This window comes from Medicago truncatula, chromosome 3 (genome assembly GCF_003473485.1).
Source record: "Medicago truncatula cultivar Jemalong A17 chromosome 3, MtrunA17r5.0-ANR, whole genome shotgun sequence".
NCBI lineage: Eukaryota > Viridiplantae > Streptophyta > Magnoliopsida > Fabales > Fabaceae > Medicago > Medicago truncatula.
Window position 1 is genome coordinate 36,886,780 of NC_053044.1, and position 17,355 is coordinate 36,904,134.

A 17,355-nucleotide genomic window follows, 5' to 3' on the forward strand; every position below is an offset into this window, starting at 1 on the left:
TTATAAGGCTACTCAAATGTGGGAAAAGTGTAAGAAAGTGATGAAGCCAAAATTATCGGCGCGTCACGCGGTATTCATAGATGCATTCTTCTTTTACATTATCAAATGAACAGTTTGTTTCCACTTGGAGTCACATGTAGCAGCACCGACAGCGCCAGCTACAAAAACTATAATTATTTCCAAAACACCGCCAATCTTTTATCCTCTACTATCCCATCGTTCTCTACACCCCACATCCCCTCTTAAATATAACCTTCAATTATTCTATGTCTATTTAATTATTCGTCACAAAATTTATTTCAAGATTTTGTCATTTGTTGTTGTATAGAGTAAATCAAACCTCCCCAAAGAAAGAACACTTAAGATTTTGTGATAATGACGTGGCACATTATAGTAGCAAGACCACGTTAATTTACAATGCACTCCACTACATATGAACATACGCCACGCGCTTTAGTTTTATCTTTTTCCCATTCCTCCAACTTTACTCCACTGACACACCCTTTTAATTGAAAATCTTGAATCACACAACTACATAAGTATACCATTTCTCATTCTTCTTCTTCTATTCTCTATCTTCAATCTTCATCCTTCACTATGGCTTCAAGAGGAGCTTTTTTGTTGTTTTTGTGTGTTCTTCCAGCGATGGTTATGGCCATTCGCCCAGCCAAGAACCCTTTCTGTTTGAAGGGTCGTGTTGTATGTGACCCTTGCCGTGCTGGTTATGAAACTTCCGCTATCACTCACATTGCTGGTAACCCCTTTTTACTCTCAGATCTCTTTCTTAAAGTACTTTAATTTCTTTAATTTCTTTAATTTTTGGAAATGGTGTTTGTTCATTTTCAATTTTGCTTTAGATTTTAGGATTTTGAATGGAATAGAGGAACATGGTTTTCTTTTCCAGATAATGGAGTATCAGATCTGATCTGCTTTCACAAATAAGTGTAATATAGGGAAATAGATTTGTTTAGAATTTAAGCTATTGTTTTGATTTATTTTTTGTGTAGTAGTATGTTGGATCTAGTAATTTAGTCCCATAATCTTATTTTTTAAAAATAACTTTTTTAATTAATGGTTTATTACTATTATTATAATGTTAAATGATTGACCTTGCTGAGTGAAATCTTCAAACCAGACTATTCGAAACAATAGATTGTTTTTACTAGTTAGATATAAGAATATTCAATTTCACATTTTTAGGTTTTTTATCATTTTTTATTATTATTATTATTTTGAATATTTTGTTTCGAATGCATCTAGAGATTAATCAGTTGAATACAAATATATTATATGATAGAACATTATGGGATCGTTTGATTCATGTAGCCATTGGTTGTTGCTGCTGCTGTTTATTCTCTATATATACAAATAAAATCAGAACAACATAAAAATGTTTAATCAGAAGTATAAAGAAGGGAATTCTTATAATTTATAATCCTCATGGAGAACATTTTCCATATGGTAGTTTGTTAACACAATATTATGTTTGATTAATGAATCTTTTTAGGTGCTGATGTTATGCTGGTATGCAAGCAAAGGATCACCAACGAAGTTGTGTTCACAAAGCCAGGGAAGACTGATGCAACTGGAGAATATACAATCTATGTGGATCAAGATCGCGCCGATGATGTGTGTGATGTGCAGCTAATAAACAGTCCTGAGCGTAGTTGCAGCGAAAAAGCACCTGGACGTGACCAAGCACGCGTTATTCTCACCCGTTACAACGGCATTTCCTCTAATGACAGGTTTGCCAATGCTATGTTATACATGGCAGAGGAGGTTGCTTCTGGCTGTGCTGAAGTCCTCAAGCAAATGCAGGAATTGGATGAAGAGAATTAATTAATTAATTAATTCCTAGTTTATTTACCTTGGATTTGGGTTTCCTAATGTCTGTCTATTTGATTCAATCTTGATGATGGAGTGTTAACTCAACTATCAGTTTATATATATATGTTATTGGACCATGCTAAATTATATTATTTGTTGAGGATCATGTGTCTTGGAGTAGAAGATTAGTCTCAGTTCTGTTGCTGTGGTATTAAGTACTATGTTTTTATTATATATTGAATTCTTTCATATGATGGTTTTCGTTCTGTGGATGGCTTTTATTTTTCAAGAATGATGATTTGTTGCATAGAGCCGGCTATTCTTGAATTGGCTTTGGATTCTTTGAAATTTTACACAATCATGTCAAAGTAAAATTGTTTCCTAACATATTAGTGTAATTATGTCATATTTGGTTTGCCATTTGATTTGTTTTTCATTTGAGTTCCTTGGTTTCACTAATCATATTCTTCTATTGTCATTAAGATATCTACTCTTCCTTTTTAGCAATTAGTATATGTACAAGAGTAATTTTGAAGAGAATCATTCAATCAATTTTGCAGTGAAAAAACATAATCTGAGGAAAAAAATACTTAAAACTTAAATCACGTATGCAACTTTCTTTTAAACTTCCATTTTGAACTTCACTTTTACCTAAAATTTAGGTTTGTAAATTGAGGTTGCGTCAAGCAATGAATAATTTAGTTTCAAACACTATTGAATTATGATTTATCTCTATGTGACCAGTCGGTATAAAACATGTACAAATGTACTTTCTTTAAAATATGGATGGCCTATAGAGAATCAATTTTTTTGATTTTAACAATAGCTCACAAACAAGTCAGCTGGAAACTCACAATGCAACCGGCTCCAGATTGAATGCCAACAGAACCATCCATAGATTTGTGCCGAGACCAAACAGCGTGTCGAAAATGACGACACTGAAATCAAGCAAGCACCATTGTTATTATTTACAGCAAAACATATTATAGAGTATAGCTAGCTTGAAGGCAAAGGAAAGTATGACTTCATGTGACATATGTATGTATACTTACACTGATAAATAACCCCTCTAATTACAATAGGTTTTCCTGCCAAATATGAATGAGGAGGATCCTACAACATTTTTGCACGACAAAAGAAATGTTAAGATTACATGTAACAAAATAAGGGTATTTTTATGAACTTACTATGAAATGTATTATTATTATTATTATTATAATTAAAATAATAGCAATAAAATGCATAAATGTGCAGTTATCATGCATCAGTAACAAAATATAACAAATGAAAGTTTTCATTTTCAACAAAGAAAGAAAAAATCAAAGAGAAATAACATCTGAAACATAAAAGAAAACAAAGAAGCTTACAACTCGAACAGAGCACAAGAGCTCACAAGAGCTCAATACATATGTCGTCACAAGAGCTCAAATCAAGAAGCTGCATATTAGGAAACATAAAAGAAAACATGGTGATGTCTTCATCTTGCAATTGTGAATTGTAAGCCAAATGGAGAGACTTCACTTGATGGTATACAACCAAATCCACCGCAGATGGTCTTGAACCAATTCCAATTTTTGTTGACTCCATGTGGATCTCAGTCAGCAAAGGACAATTCTTAAGGAGTGCAAATAAGGCTGCATTGTTGAGCTTGTCACAACCATTGAGGTTTATAGACACCAAATCACCAAGAAATACACACAAGTCCATGAAACTTTGAACATTCAAATATTTTGACTCAAAATTTTGAAGATCTAGATGCTGCAGAGATCGACACCTTGACAAGAGGTAAGAGATCCCAGCATTTGTATGTCCGAAGCATTTGCGGAGGACAAGTTTCCTCAAAGGAAGAGCTTCAAGTGCTAGTAAGCAAAGCAGCTCGTCAGTGATGAGTGAAAAGGACAAATCAAGACAAGTTAATCTCTTCAAACTCAGCAATGAATCAATGGAGTATGAAGAAATATCCTTACGGCATGTAAGTGAGAAAGAATTCAAAGTTGGTCTCTGACATATTGCAGAAGCAAGACCATCATGTGATAGCAAATGGCATTGGAACATAACCAACTCTTGTAGAAACACACAGTTCATACACAATAGAAAAAAGGTGGAGTCATTAACGTAGAAATGACCAGAGAGATTAACCTTGCGGAGTTTTGAAAGCTTTTGAGTGAGAAGCTTCAAAGCATTATTATAATTGTCACTGTCATTGGTGATTATTTTAGGGTAACTGATATCCAATTGTTGGAGGAAAGGGAAGGAATCGGCAATGAAGGATATGTCAGTATGGTATAGAGAGCCGATGTTGGAACAAGTGAGAGAGGTCAAGGTTGATTTAGTGTTTTTGAGAATAGTTTGCAATCCTAACGTGGGGAAAGTGGGGTGGTTTGAGAGGTTGAGAGATGTGAGACGGGAGAGGGAAACAGAACGGGGGATTCGAGAGAGAAGAATGTTTGTGTCACCGCGGAAGCACGAGAGGTCAAGTGAAGTAAGATTTGGGAACCTTTGGAAGAGACGAGAGAAGGATGATGGATTGTAGATTAATGTGACGGAATGCACAGAACGGTTTGTTACGTCGAGTAGTTGTTTGGACACAAGGGATAGAGTCTCTAAGTAATGATTACGGTTCTCAACGTTGAGGTTGTTAAGGAGTTTGGATAACACATATTCCCAGCAATCATCCTGTAAACCTGCTCCTGCAATTCTTTTTCTGGAACCCATTTCTTTCTTCTCCTTAACCCTAACTCTTCGATTCGATTCTGTCGATTGTGTTTCTTTAGCCCAGAGTTGATTGGATTGGAGTATATTATATACTAGTACTTAGCGTGTTCTGTTCATAAATCGTGGAAAAACAAAACCACCTCAGTCCTGTCTGTCAATAATTTATTTATGTCCGCTTATCTTTCTTCTTTCTTCTCTTCTCGAACAAACCCTAACCTACCTAAGCACAGTCGACTAGCAACATAAAAAACGTGGAAAACAAAAACAACCTCAATCTCAATCCTGTCAAAAATATATATGCAAAAACATATCTTTGAAAATTGTTGTTCGCACCTTAATAAAGGCTAAAGAAACATCGGTAAAAGACCAAAATACACCTTGGCAGTTAACTGCCGCCTGTTAGGAATCCTCGGCAGTTAGTTGCCAACGGTTTTTTTGGTTTCCTGGGCAGTTTTTTTTTTTTTTTTTAAAATTCGGTATCCGATCCAAGAATCGACTAATTCGAGGGAACCAATCCCACCGCCCACTTGCGGGGGCCCCGTTTAAAGCTAGAGCAAGCTCTGTATGGACATAACCCACCAAAATTGGCACTAGAGGGAATCGAACTTGAGATCTTTAGAAGAGCAAACTACAAGATCCCAAACCCAGACGCTCTTAGATAGCTAATAACAGCAACCTGCTCCTACTACTCACTATTTCATCAACTTTTCTTTCCCTCTTCAATCTTTACCCCAAATCAAATAATTTTTTCCACAATCTTTGTCCAAAATCATTGAAGCATCAATCCTAGTAGGTTTCAACACACTTTTGACGTAAAATAAAAAAAAAAATAGGTATTGGTTATTTTAATCGGTTTATTTTTGTGTATTTTTCTGTCAGTGTTTGCAAAATGATTGCCATGCACGTATCGACACTTAAGTGCCGAAGTATGGGGCATCGGCATTTAACTGCCAATGAAATTCGATAGTTAACTACCGATGCGATGGTTCATAAATTGCATGCTACTGCCTATATTTTTTGTTTTAATGCATCATGCAATTGATGTTTTTGCATTAGTTAGTTATTCATAGTTATGTGTTGTTTATTTATAGTTATAGTTGAGAACACGGATTATGTTCCGGGTGAGACAAAACCAATTTTTGTCAAAAATTTCGGAGATGTCAAATCGTCTAAGGGTTGAAACCAAACCAAATATTGATGGAGCTTCCGTCCATGTTGAAGCTTCATTATATGTTGACTCCGGTGTCGTTCCACTTGATGCCAACGAAGTTGACACGGCTCATTTTTTCCCGAAGAAGTTAAATGGAAAGATATGGATGAGTTGCTTAATTGGATACGTCGTCAAACAAATAGGGAAGAATTTTCAATTGTTATACGAAGATCCAATTTGATCAATCCAATATTGAAATTTGTGTGTGAAAGAAGTGGTGATCACAAAGTGTCGAAAAAAAGATTGAAATATGAGGCAACGAGCTCAAGAAAATGTAGGTGTATGTTCATGGTTCGTGGATATCTTAGTAGGCAAGCAAATGATTCGAGATTAAATATTCTTAATGGAGTTCACAACCAAGAGATGTAACGAAGTTTAGAAAGACACATGCTTGCGGGTAGATTAAAGGAGGATGGCAAGAAGCTTGTACGTGACTTGACCAAGAGTTTGGTGCTTCCAAAAAATATTTTGTTAAATTTGAAGACCAAAAGACGGTGTTGCCGAAAGCGCCATTATTGAGATGATGCATTTGGTGTCTTTAGTGGGATTAGTTTCCACTAGCTAATTTTCGGGCAAATCTTCCATACCACACCCCCCCCCCCCCCCCCCCCCCCCAAGGACAGCTGATTCCTTCCTTTTGAGGTGCTATAACTTGTCCAAATTCCTATTTCCTCTAGTCACCCGAATGACATTTCTCATGCGGGGAGCTAACAAATGTGGCTTCTTTTCGTTGTAGTCTTCACATAAATTCTTGAAGATCATAGAAATGAATCTTTTCAGTCTTACCAAGAGTATGGCAAATGAGAAGCAGGTATGGTCTAAACTGTTGAATCTCGAAACCATTATTTGTAATGTTCGCTTGATGTGGCGGGTATTGCACGACTTCATTAATTGAGTTCCACTCATTGCTTCTTCAATGCATGGAGAAGACTAGATTATATGACTACGACGATTTCATTAAAATATAATATCACTTTATTATTTAATTCTTAAATAATCTTTTCATGCGTCTTATAAGATCATTAGTATTACCAAATGCTGGTTAATCAGATTGTTGACATCTTGCTTTGGTCGAAACAATTATTCCTAAACTAAACTCGTGTTCTGTGAAGCGAATCAAGCGGGGATGTCTTGCCAAATATGGTCTTCAAATGGTGGGTCGTAATACGATGTTTGATGTTATTACTCATTTTACCGGGAGGTGTCGGTTCTGCGGAGGAGGACTAGGAGTCATAGTCCACAAGAGTAGGTTTTTTTAGTGTTTTCGTCACATTTGAATATATTTAGATGTTTTTATGACACTTTGACGGATATGGATGTAATATATTTACATTTGTGTGTTTGCATTATTTTATGACATTTTGGTTAATTTATGGTTTATTTAGTATTTAAATTTTGAATGAATGTATGAATGGATGAGTACATGGATGAAAATGATGGAATGGAAGTATGAATGAATGAAGAAATTTAGTTAAAAATGTCAAAACAGTTGTTCTGGTAGTGGGCAAAGACCCAGCGTGACTTAACTCACGCTAGATTATAACCTGCTTGAGTTAAGTCATGTTTATTACGCGTCAACGTGACTTAAGTCATGCTGGGGATATTTTTGCAAGTTTGTATGAAAAAGTAGGGGGTCTAGGGTTCGACCCCCAACCTCTACATATTAAACGTAAAGAAATGGAGAATTCAGGTTCGAACTCCAACGACTACATATCATTGTCCTTGCAACTACCAACTGAGTTGTGCTTACAGAACTTGATAAAGTCTAAACTGAAAAATTGTATCTTATGCTTACGAATAAAACTCTGTAAATTTTATGTTACAACTCCAAAATTGGCAAATTCGAAGGTGTAAAAATTTGAAAAATTGCGTACGAATTGGCACCAATATGGAGGTGTAAAATAATTCTAAATTTTCTCGATGTTGCGTAAGATATTGGACTTCTTATAACAATATGAGAATATAATGGGAGAAGAAATTTTCTTGTATTTCACAGCTATCTAACACTTGATGGTCTTGAAGAAGGCGATAAAATTGACAAAGGAAGAGTGGAAAAGGTTGGTGGAGAACCGAAATGGACTTTAAATTCGTAACTAATTTTTTATACGATATATTTATGGTTGTTCACTTTTCTTTCAAGGCATTGACAATGAGAGCATATTCTTTTGCTGCTACAAGAAGGAGCATTGTAGGTAGAGATAGTGATGGTTGTTGAGTGTGTGAATGGCCTCCTCATGGTTGTGTTTCACACATGGCCTTCGGAAATTCCAATGTCTAAGCCTTGACCCCATTTTTGTTGAATTAAATTGGTGACACCAAACAAAGGGATTAGTTGGTGGGGGTAGGGATCTTTAAATAGAAGTCAATAGTTACTAGTTTTTTTTACTAATATTTTGAGTATATAAAAGTCAAATTACACAAAAAAAATAAATGTATCACTGTTTTTTGAAATATAGTAGATTTTTATACACAAAAAATATACCACTATTTTCAGGTTCAACAAAAAGTCTAATTATCACATTTGTTTGTTTCAAACAAATCAACGAATAACTATAAATGAATGAAAGAGAATTGTAATTCTATCAAATTATTATTGTTAATCATTTATGTATTCAACATCAAACTGGGTTTAAAAAAAAAAATCATCTTAAATTTAAAGTGACATATTACTCTTGAAAGAAAATGATACACTTGAGAGAAAATGACTAATATTATATTGAAAACTAAAAAATGACATTTATTTTAGAACTTTTATTTAAAAAAATATATTTTGTAACTTTATTTTTTTAAACTATGGGAAGAAGTGAGTAACTTATAAATACTTACTCTTTAAATTCGAATTGTTTGTAGTTTATAATCACACAATCTCATTCTAATCTTGATTCAGCGACCATAGATACACCAACCGCGTCAAAATACGAGATTGTTGGGTGGTGCTAAATTAAATGCACCCCCTTGGGCGAGGTTGGTTTGAAAATTGTTTTTTCCTTTTTTGGTAAATTGGTTTATGTTTTTTTTTAGTGTCCCATAAAGTTCACCAAGGGGCAAGGGTTGTTCTTGATCAAGTTGGCGTATGTTAAAATAATCCCTACTGTCCCAGTTTGATATAGGATTCATGCATAGGTGTGCATTAAAACGACGTTCTCCATTTTTATTCTTTAGTTATGTTTTTGAGTTAGAAAATGAAAGCTCTATTTACTTAACTGGAACAATATATTGCATTCGAATTCTAATTTCTGAGTCAAAAATAAAATAAAATCTAATTCTAACATCTAATTCTAATTTCTTCGTGGATTTTCGTTTAACGATGGTTTGCACTAAAAAGCATTTTCCTTAAAATAATGTTAATTAATTACATGAGAAAATGTGGGTACCGATACTCATAGGGCTAAAATTATTAGCAATTTTTTTTAACAAGTCAAAATGGAATATATTAGATCAGCGAAGGTGGCTCAAATCGTAAAAGGTGTGCCAAAAAGAACCACCCACAAAAAAAACAGTTACAAGTGTCTGTTACCAAATAATAATGTTACAGAAGAATGATAAAAATAAGGCTACACAAAAACACCCATGCAAAGTAACAGATGTCGCCACTAGACATTATAACTGAAGGCGAAAGTGGACACATAATGATGCAAGTCAGCGTTCTTCTGGTTGAAAATCTTGTTGTTTCTTTCCTTCCAAATAACTCAAACAGCTGCCATCTAGATTACTGTGAGAAAAAATTTGTATACCGCAGTAATCCCGCAAAGTGGCCGAACTGATGAAGATGTGCTGTAACGACATCTGGAGCTATGAAAGAAATGCCTAGCTACTGAAACAAAAGATGCCATACCGTACCAAAATGATCACATCAAAAGAGAAGGTGGTATGCGGTCTCAGAAGAACCGCAACAACATATACAAGACATCTTGTCATGATGAATGATTCTCCTACGTAAAAGGTTGTCTTTACTTGGTAATCGATTGCGAAGAAGTCTCCAGATAAATACAGAAACCTTCAGCGGGATTTGCTTCTACCACACGTCGTCAAACAACCCGCACTCAAAAGGAGCCTCCGCCGTCGTCAAATATATATACATGCCTTTAACGGAATAGCCATTAATAGGGTCAAGAATCCACCGTTGTCAAGAATATGAGCCTGCAAAACAACATTATGTAATAGAGACACACATTCGGATACCAACTCCTCCTCCCAATTCAACAGACGCCTCCTCCACACCCAAGCTCCACCGCCCTCAACCTACCCTCTCCTCTCCATCTCCTGCACCGTCACCCATTTGTCAACCACTAGATCAAAAAGGCGAGGAAATTGCACCTGAAGTGGCACACCCCCATCCAATTATCTATCCAAAAAAAATGTGATACCACCTCCACCAACCGCCCTACGCACATTATCTTCAAACCATCCCCCCTCCAACAACCCCACTCTGCGGCGAATGCTAGAAGTCATCCGCCGCCACGAAGAACTATCTCTCCCACCCTCCTTCAGCCGCCCCCTTCCTCCCCATATCTAGCCTTTAAAACCCGGTACCATAAACCATCATGATTAACCAACATACGCCAACACCACTTTTTCAAGATAGCTACATTAAATTATCAGCAATTTGAATTCATTTAAACTATAATTTCAAGAAAAAAAAGTAATGTAGTCCACTCGACTTACATCAGTTGGTTGGACGTTGCATAATATATGTATTAGTCGGACTTTAAATCTCAAACATCACACATATTAGATATGATATAAATTATCATCTAAAAATTGCGAGATTCAAATCCCAACTCATGTATATCAATATCCATGGAACTACCAAACAATTTGTATTTTTTTTTTTATCTAATTTATTAATATGAGAAATTAGGAAGTTATATTATTGACTTGACATATAACTTAGATTAAATATATATTTATATATTGTTTTAGCAAAACTGTGAGTATTAATATTTATCTTTATATTATATTTGTAAAACTGTGAGTAGAATTAAACAATGACTCTTTCTTTTTCTTTTTTTTCTTTTTGAGCTTAGCTCAGTTGATATGGACAATACATAATATATGTAAAGTTTGAGGTTCAAATTCCGATCACCACAAAAAAAAAAAAACAATGACTCTTTTTTATCAACATTTTGATTCTCATGAAAATGTAAGATCCCACAAAAGATTTTTTGATCCTAGAAATCGAATTTAGGTTTCGGTGAAAATATGAAATTAAAACCATAATTAAACCAAAAAGAAAAAGAAATGTTATATAGAATATTCAAAAATAATATTCCCTTATTTTTTTTTTTAAAAAAAAAAAAAAAAACATATTCCCCAAAAACAAAAAACAACCTGAGTGAGTGTAACAACTGTTTTGGTTTTTTGTCCCCAAAACAAAACTCCTCGGAGGCTGTTCTGTGCATAAATACATGGGTTTTTAAACACAAGAACAAAATTACAAAACCAATTTTTCTGATTTGTTCTATTAACATTGATTGACCTTGCTTGTGTCGCCACTTGAGTTGAGACTTTGTTTCCCTCGACGCTCTTTTTAGAATCAATACCTTTTTCTTCTTCTGTTACTCCGTCTTCTCTTCTCTCATTTTTGCATTGCTTCTACCTCGTTTTTCTCGCCACACTCACGTTTTATAAATCAGGTATATATAATATCAATTTTTCTTCATATTTTCTCTTTTTCATTCTCTCGCTATTTTCTTTCATTATTTGCATCCAAGGTAATTTTGATTAATTTGTATCCATTATTTTAGACTTAATGTTTATTGATGAAAATTACTAATACATAGATCTGCAATCACTTTATTTGTTTAGGTGAGTTTTGCATTGAACATTCTTATTGGTAAAACTAGTATGCGTTCACATCATGAAACTCATTTAAACTTTATCATGAATTCACGACGCTATGTTGGATTGACTTATTTGAGTTTATCTACTGACATAAGTTTTGGGAGAACTTATGATATGTTCATAAACTGTTTTCGGCTTAACTTTCATAAGTTCTTCAAGATAGCTTATGAAAACAGCTTATAGCTTATATGAAAACAAATTAACTTTATTTTACCTTTTGCTATAGAAATAGTTTTTCATAAACTGTTTGGAATCTTTCAGATAATGGCAGCTGAAGTATGTCACCATGCTATTGGCTCTTTGCAATCTCATTCTCATCTTGGTAATTTGAATCATCACCAAAATATCAGAAGCGGTGTATTAAGATTGGCGACAAAGGACTTTATCAGTAATGGCTTGTCAAAGGGAATAAGTAGCTGCTTTGGCCAGAGAAATTGTATTGTTATTCGATCTTCGGCTTCCCATTCCCAGACATCGGTTGTTGATCCAGTGTTGTCCCCTTCAAAAAGCAACACCGGTGACACTTCCAAGAAATCAAGTATGACTTTCCTATCAATTATATTTATCGCTATCCTTCTGTAGTGAATGTGTTTTTGTTGATTTCTTCCTGAAGTTGGATCGCCATGTTTTAAGTTGTTACTTGTTACATTAAAAAAAGTTGAAGATGTCATGATTGGATGTTATCTAACTACTGCTCTTTTATGTTCCAACACAGATGAAGCTGCTTTGATCCTTATTCGACACGGTGAGTCGTTGTGGAATGAGAAGAATTTGTTCACAGGTTGTGTTGATGTACCACTTAGCAAGAAGGGTATAGACGAGGCAATTGAAGCTGGAAAAAGAATTAGTAGCATTCCAGTTGATCTCATATTTACATCTGCTTTGATTCGTGCACAAATGACAGCCATGCTTGCCATGACCCAGCACCGCCGTAGAAAGGTAACACAAACGGTTAGGTGTCCAAGAGTGACACAATCTGTCACTAAAATGTTTTTCTCCAAAGCTTAGAGAGTATTAGTAAGCATGCCATACTTCCAAATCACTAATTAAACTGAAAAGACAGGAATTTAAATCTAGTGATAATTGCACAACCGCTCAACAATCTAGAAAATTAGGCAATAGAAAAATTGATAGGTTTTGTTATAATTTTCATTGCTGATTATGTTTATGTATATAGTAGCATGATAAATTCCCTTCTACACCATTTGAAAATTAGCTACTGCAATGTATTGAAATGTCATTTTCTAAAATTAACCATCAACCATCCTGCAGGTGCCTATCGTTATGCACAACGAGAGTGAACAAGCAAAGGCATGGAGTCAAGTTTTTAGTGAAGATACAAAAAAGCAGTCCATTCCAGTCATAGCAGCTTGGCAACTAAATGAAAGAATGTAATAATCTTTTTCCTGTTCTTAATTTTTTAAACTTCTCCTTTACAAGGTGCTGAATAGCACGGACATGTTATCAGTGTTTCATAATTATTATCCTTTCAGGTATGGAGAACTACAGGGTCTCAATAAGCAAGAAACAGCAGACAGATATGGGAAAGAACAAGTCCATGAGTGGCGCCGAAGCTATGACATACCTCCTCCCAATGGTGAAAGTCTGGAAATGTGTGCTGAAAGAGCAGTTGCCTATTTCAGAGACCAAGTAGGTGGAAATTTTGTTTTTTGCATCATTTTTTAAAAGAATTGTGAACTTACAATAATAGGTGAAGTTCTGTTCCACACTTCCGCCCCATTTTTCCTGGTTGAACTTCATAGCTAAGTGTTTTTTGAGGTTGAAAACTTGATATTTAAGTTATCCAGACAAATGTGGTAAATGAATCTTTAAACTAGACGTTACTCTAAAATTCGACACATATTGTAACTTGTAAGGTTAATTTTTTGGTATGGTTGAAGTGATCTTCATACGGCTTTCATAAAGAACTGATCCATTGATACCAATGTTGCAGATTGAACCCCAACTTTTATCTGGAAAGAATGTTATGATTGCCGCACACGGGAATTCATTGAGATCCATTATCATGTATCTCGACAAATTAACTTCCCAGGAGGTGATTGGGCTATTCAGAATTATAAATTTCTCTTAAGTCGCATATGAACTATATAGACATGAATTTTTCCCGCTTTTTGACAGGTTATTAGTTTAGAACTGTCAACTGGAATTCCAATGCTTTACATTTTCAAAGAAGGAAGATTCATTAGGAGGGGGAGTCCCATAAAACCAACTGAAGCTGGAGTTTACGCCTATACCAAGGTATGCATTTTATACCGACCTTTATATTCCGTCCCATTTAAGATGATTTTTTGTAGGAATATTAGAAAGTTTTGATTTAAAAATGGATATTGTTTGTCCGGAAGGTTGCAGTGGCACTTGCAGTCCACTAGCAATATAATACATAGAGCATCAAAAGTGTTTGGCTTGTGAAATTATGTGCTTCATGTCGCTATGTGATATGGTATTATTCTTGTTATTCGTATATGCTATTATTGTTGAACTATATATTTCATATTACACTTCTTGTAATCAAGTACTAGGTGTAAGACTGAGAGTCTAGATCGTATGTTGGAAAGGCTTTTAAGATTTATATTAATTGAATATCATTCATGATTGAGGACTGTAGTTTGATTTTTTGATTGCTTAGCTCCTTAGTTTGACATGTTTGCTTATACAATAGTAATATATTCTTATCCCTTTTTCTTTCTGGTAGAATTGCAAGTTTCAGATTACCGTAGATAAATCTAGTCTTAATAGAAAGTTGTAATACCTTGACCCGTTGATTTTCTCGATCAAAATATTTCCTTTGGCTTTCTAAGATGTTAGTTGGCATGAGTGATTCGTGTTGAGCTGTGAAAAAATTCTGATAATTAACTGTTGAGTTATAGTGTTCTTTGTTACCTCAAAATAATTGTCAGTCATTTCTTAAACTTCTGACTGCACTTACAATAGCGGGTGACAGAAAATAAATGACTATATAAGATATAGTCGACGTCAGCTTTTATCTGGTCTAATACTAACTTATCACATTAGTCATTAGTAATCTGTTATAAACTGCTATAAAATGATGCTGGAGTTATGTTCATTATTGATTTCTTAAATCTTATTTTGAACTAATTTCACAATGCCCACTGACGACTTTACTTGGTTACAGCGTTTGGCTCTTTACAGGCAGAAGTTGGATGAGATGTTCTAAAAATAATATGGTTTAGGTAAACACTGGTTGCTTTTTTTCCTTTTCCTTTTCGTTCTCTATTTATATGCTATATTTTGATTCTAGGGCTGTTTCACTTTCAGGAAATACAATACATTCACCATTGATGAGAAGCTTCACATATGAGTCACCTGGTCGGAGGTTGTTCTCAGTATTACTGCTAGGTGCCTTGAATATTAATTAGCACATATCCTAAAGCTAGGTTATTTTGGTTGTTATACTATAGTTTTGAACATGTGCATTGGTAGACCAGCTTCCAACTTTTTAGGACATTTATGTTAAGTGATTGTTTACATGATCCTGTTGTTCATGAACTTCAAAATGTGGAAATATACTGTAGTACTTTCAGTTGAGGAAATACTGTAAAAAACGAGTGCCAATTTGGAAATACTGTCATACTTATTGAAGTATTTTCAACAATAAACTAGCATAAAGTTCTGCTGAATGCAAATATGTAATATGTCTTTATTTATTTTAAAGGCCAAAAGCCTTCAAGCTTGCTACAAGGTAAAATCATATATCAACATAAATCCAACATAAGGTTTATATCATATCTCTTAAGTCTAGGTTTCCAACTAGAATATCATAGCTCATGCAGTTGACTTGTCACTTTTTAAAGAGATCTATATAGTAATTTCTCATTCTATGCCATGACATTTGTGTCCCCACGAGTAACCGAGATATATTGATCAGGTTTAGGAACAGAGGAATCAATTATTTTCTCGTTGGAAGCATCAGAATCTACTTCTAACCTGATCGAATCTGAAGGAGGAACATTGTGCGAGACTGACAATGGAGAGTTTGCCTGTGTCCATAAGGAGTGCATCTTGTTATCTTCCTCTCTCATTCTCTTAGCATATTTATTCATATCAAATTCTGTGGCATTATTCCCACCAAATGCAGGTTCTAGTTGATCCATATCAAACAAACCCTCCATAGTCTTCTTTGTATTTTGGTCGTTAGAATAAACAAACTTTATCTTATTGTAACTCTCAGTCTCAAGCAGAACCTTCACCATCTGCAGCAATTCATTCTTTTACATTATAAAATAGTTCAAGAATATTGATCAAACTTATCGGCAGCAAACATCAAAATTTAAATATCAACATTTTACGGTTCCAACATCTGCTGTAAAAAAAACAGACTAAAAGATTTAAAAGAGAATTTTGTTTCGTTACCGAGAAGAATGGTTGGAAAATCCCAGGTGCATCATACATGATTGCCAATCCTAGGCGCTGCGGATAATATTTTTGTAATATATGGCTAACTTCGCGCGTCATCTTGAATGATACACTTGACAAACTGAAACCATGGAAATCAACCAGCCAGATCACCTGCTCCTGGTTAGGTGGAAGATTTAAAATTGCATTCTCCATGCAGTAAACAAAATGCTTAATCTCTTCTACCAATGTCTTTGACTTCTGTAGCAAAAATAAAGACAAAAAATGAAATCAGAAATGATATCACTCTTCCATTTTTGACTCATGCTTAACTAGATGATAGTATTAAAAGTGATTTTCAGAAGAAACCTGGCGATTTGTTCTCATTATAAGTACTGGTCTTCCATCCTTTGCACAATAATTTGGCCTATACATTTTCCCTGTCTCTGCTTCCTTAGCAACATCATCCTTAACCAAGAAAAAACATGTTAAATTGATGTGTAAAATTAATAAATTTTCATAAGATGTTGGTGTATTCCTTCAAAAAAAAAAAAAAGATGTTAGTGTATATCCTTTAAATCCTTAAAATATATCATTCATCTTACTTTAACTAACTTAAAAAAAGCCTCATCTTTCAATTCACTAAGACACATGAAAATGAAAAGTGAAGACAAGCAAGTAGTAACTTACCCAGGTAATCTCTTCAGGTTTATATTCCTGTCTCCATTTCAGGCTTTGTTTCAACATTTGAGATGCTTTCTTAACATTCCAATTTTGTGATTTTAAATACCTTGAAATGGATGCATCAGAACAGTACACAGATTCCTTATCTGATAATGTTCCTATCAACTTTCTCACCTCAATGATCTAGAATGCACCAAATTAAATTATTATCAGCTACCACATCCTTTACTCAAAATATTGTTGTTTGAATTTTCATATGCTCCAAGATTTCAATTATTGGACATACCTTAGCCTGCTGTTCTTGTGATAGTGACACTGCTAACATTTTCTCATGGCCATCAGAGGCAGTTTTCTTCAGATTCTCACTCATAGTCTTCTTGAGTGTATAGAGAAGCTCTAAAAATTAACAATAATGACTGCAAAGATCAGTAACAATTTATCATCATATAGTACTAGTTTATAGTTCCTCATTTTTATTCAAAATAATTAAAGCATAAAAAGTAACTAGTATTGTATAGTATAATTATACAAACCATAGTCATATCTAGGTTTACCTTTAACAACACTGATGCAGCACAAGCCAAACTTTTGAGAGAAGCAAAGTGAATTTAAAGGATATAGTTTAGTTTGGTTTCTTCATTGAGCATGGCCATTCATTTTATAACCACTTTGGTTTTTACTATAGTTGCCTTAACACAGTT

At 34.5% G+C, this 17,355-nt stretch overlaps 4 protein-coding genes across 6 annotated transcripts; 2 read left to right on the forward strand and 2 right to left on the reverse strand.

The window, feature by feature from the left end:
• Positions 1-261: 261 nt before the first annotated feature.
• LOC25489419 (pollen-specific protein C13) lies at positions 262-2,134 on the forward strand. Its single transcript, XM_013605398.3, has 2 exons — positions 262-754; positions 1,508-2,134. The coding sequence occupies exons 1-2, from the start codon at positions 598-600 to the stop codon at positions 1,837-1,839; spliced, it is 489 nt and encodes a 162-aa protein (XP_013460852.1). The 5' UTR covers positions 262-597; the 3' UTR covers positions 1,840-2,134.
• A 309-nt stretch (positions 2,135-2,443) lies between these two features.
• LOC25489420 (F-box/LRR-repeat protein 4) lies at positions 2,444-4,785 on the reverse strand. Its single transcript, XM_013605399.3, has 3 exons — positions 3,195-4,785; positions 2,880-2,940; positions 2,444-2,765 (listed from the first exon to the last, which is right to left on the reverse strand). The coding sequence occupies exon 1, from the start codon at positions 4,540-4,542 to the stop codon at positions 3,217-3,219; it is 1,326 nt and encodes a 441-aa protein (XP_013460853.1). The 5' UTR covers positions 4,543-4,785; the 3' UTR covers positions 2,444-2,765; positions 2,880-2,940; positions 3,195-3,216.
• Positions 4,786-11,113: 6,328 nt separating this feature from the next.
• On the forward strand, positions 11,114-15,261 carry LOC25489422 (2,3-bisphosphoglycerate-dependent phosphoglycerate mutase 1). Its single transcript, XM_013605401.3, has 9 exons — positions 11,114-11,388; positions 11,858-12,134; positions 12,312-12,535; positions 12,869-12,987; positions 13,090-13,246; positions 13,551-13,652; positions 13,736-13,855; positions 14,751-14,808; positions 14,894-15,261. The coding sequence occupies exons 2-8, from the start codon at positions 11,861-11,863 to the stop codon at positions 14,790-14,792; spliced, it is 1,038 nt and encodes a 345-aa protein (XP_013460855.1). The 5' UTR covers positions 11,114-11,388; positions 11,858-11,860; the 3' UTR covers positions 14,793-14,808; positions 14,894-15,261.
• Positions 15,246-17,355, reverse strand: LOC25489423 (phosphatidylinositol transfer protein 3). Of its 3 annotated transcripts, none has more exons than XM_024779708.2 (6): positions 17,209-17,355; positions 16,941-17,070; positions 16,661-16,837; positions 16,340-16,438; positions 15,989-16,231; positions 15,246-15,828 (listed from the first exon to the last, which is right to left on the reverse strand). In XM_024779708.2, exons 2-6 carry the CDS (start codon positions 17,022-17,024, stop codon positions 15,454-15,456), a joined length of 978 nt encoding a protein of 325 aa, XP_024635476.1. In that variant the 5' UTR covers positions 17,025-17,070; positions 17,209-17,355; the 3' UTR covers positions 15,246-15,453. The 3 variants fall into 3 exon arrangements, with proteins under 3 accessions (XP_024635476.1, XP_013460856.1, XP_039687385.1); XM_013605402.3 differs by having other exon boundaries at positions 16,941-17,050; positions 17,209-17,350; XM_039831451.1 differs by having other exon boundaries at positions 16,941-17,035; positions 17,209-17,326.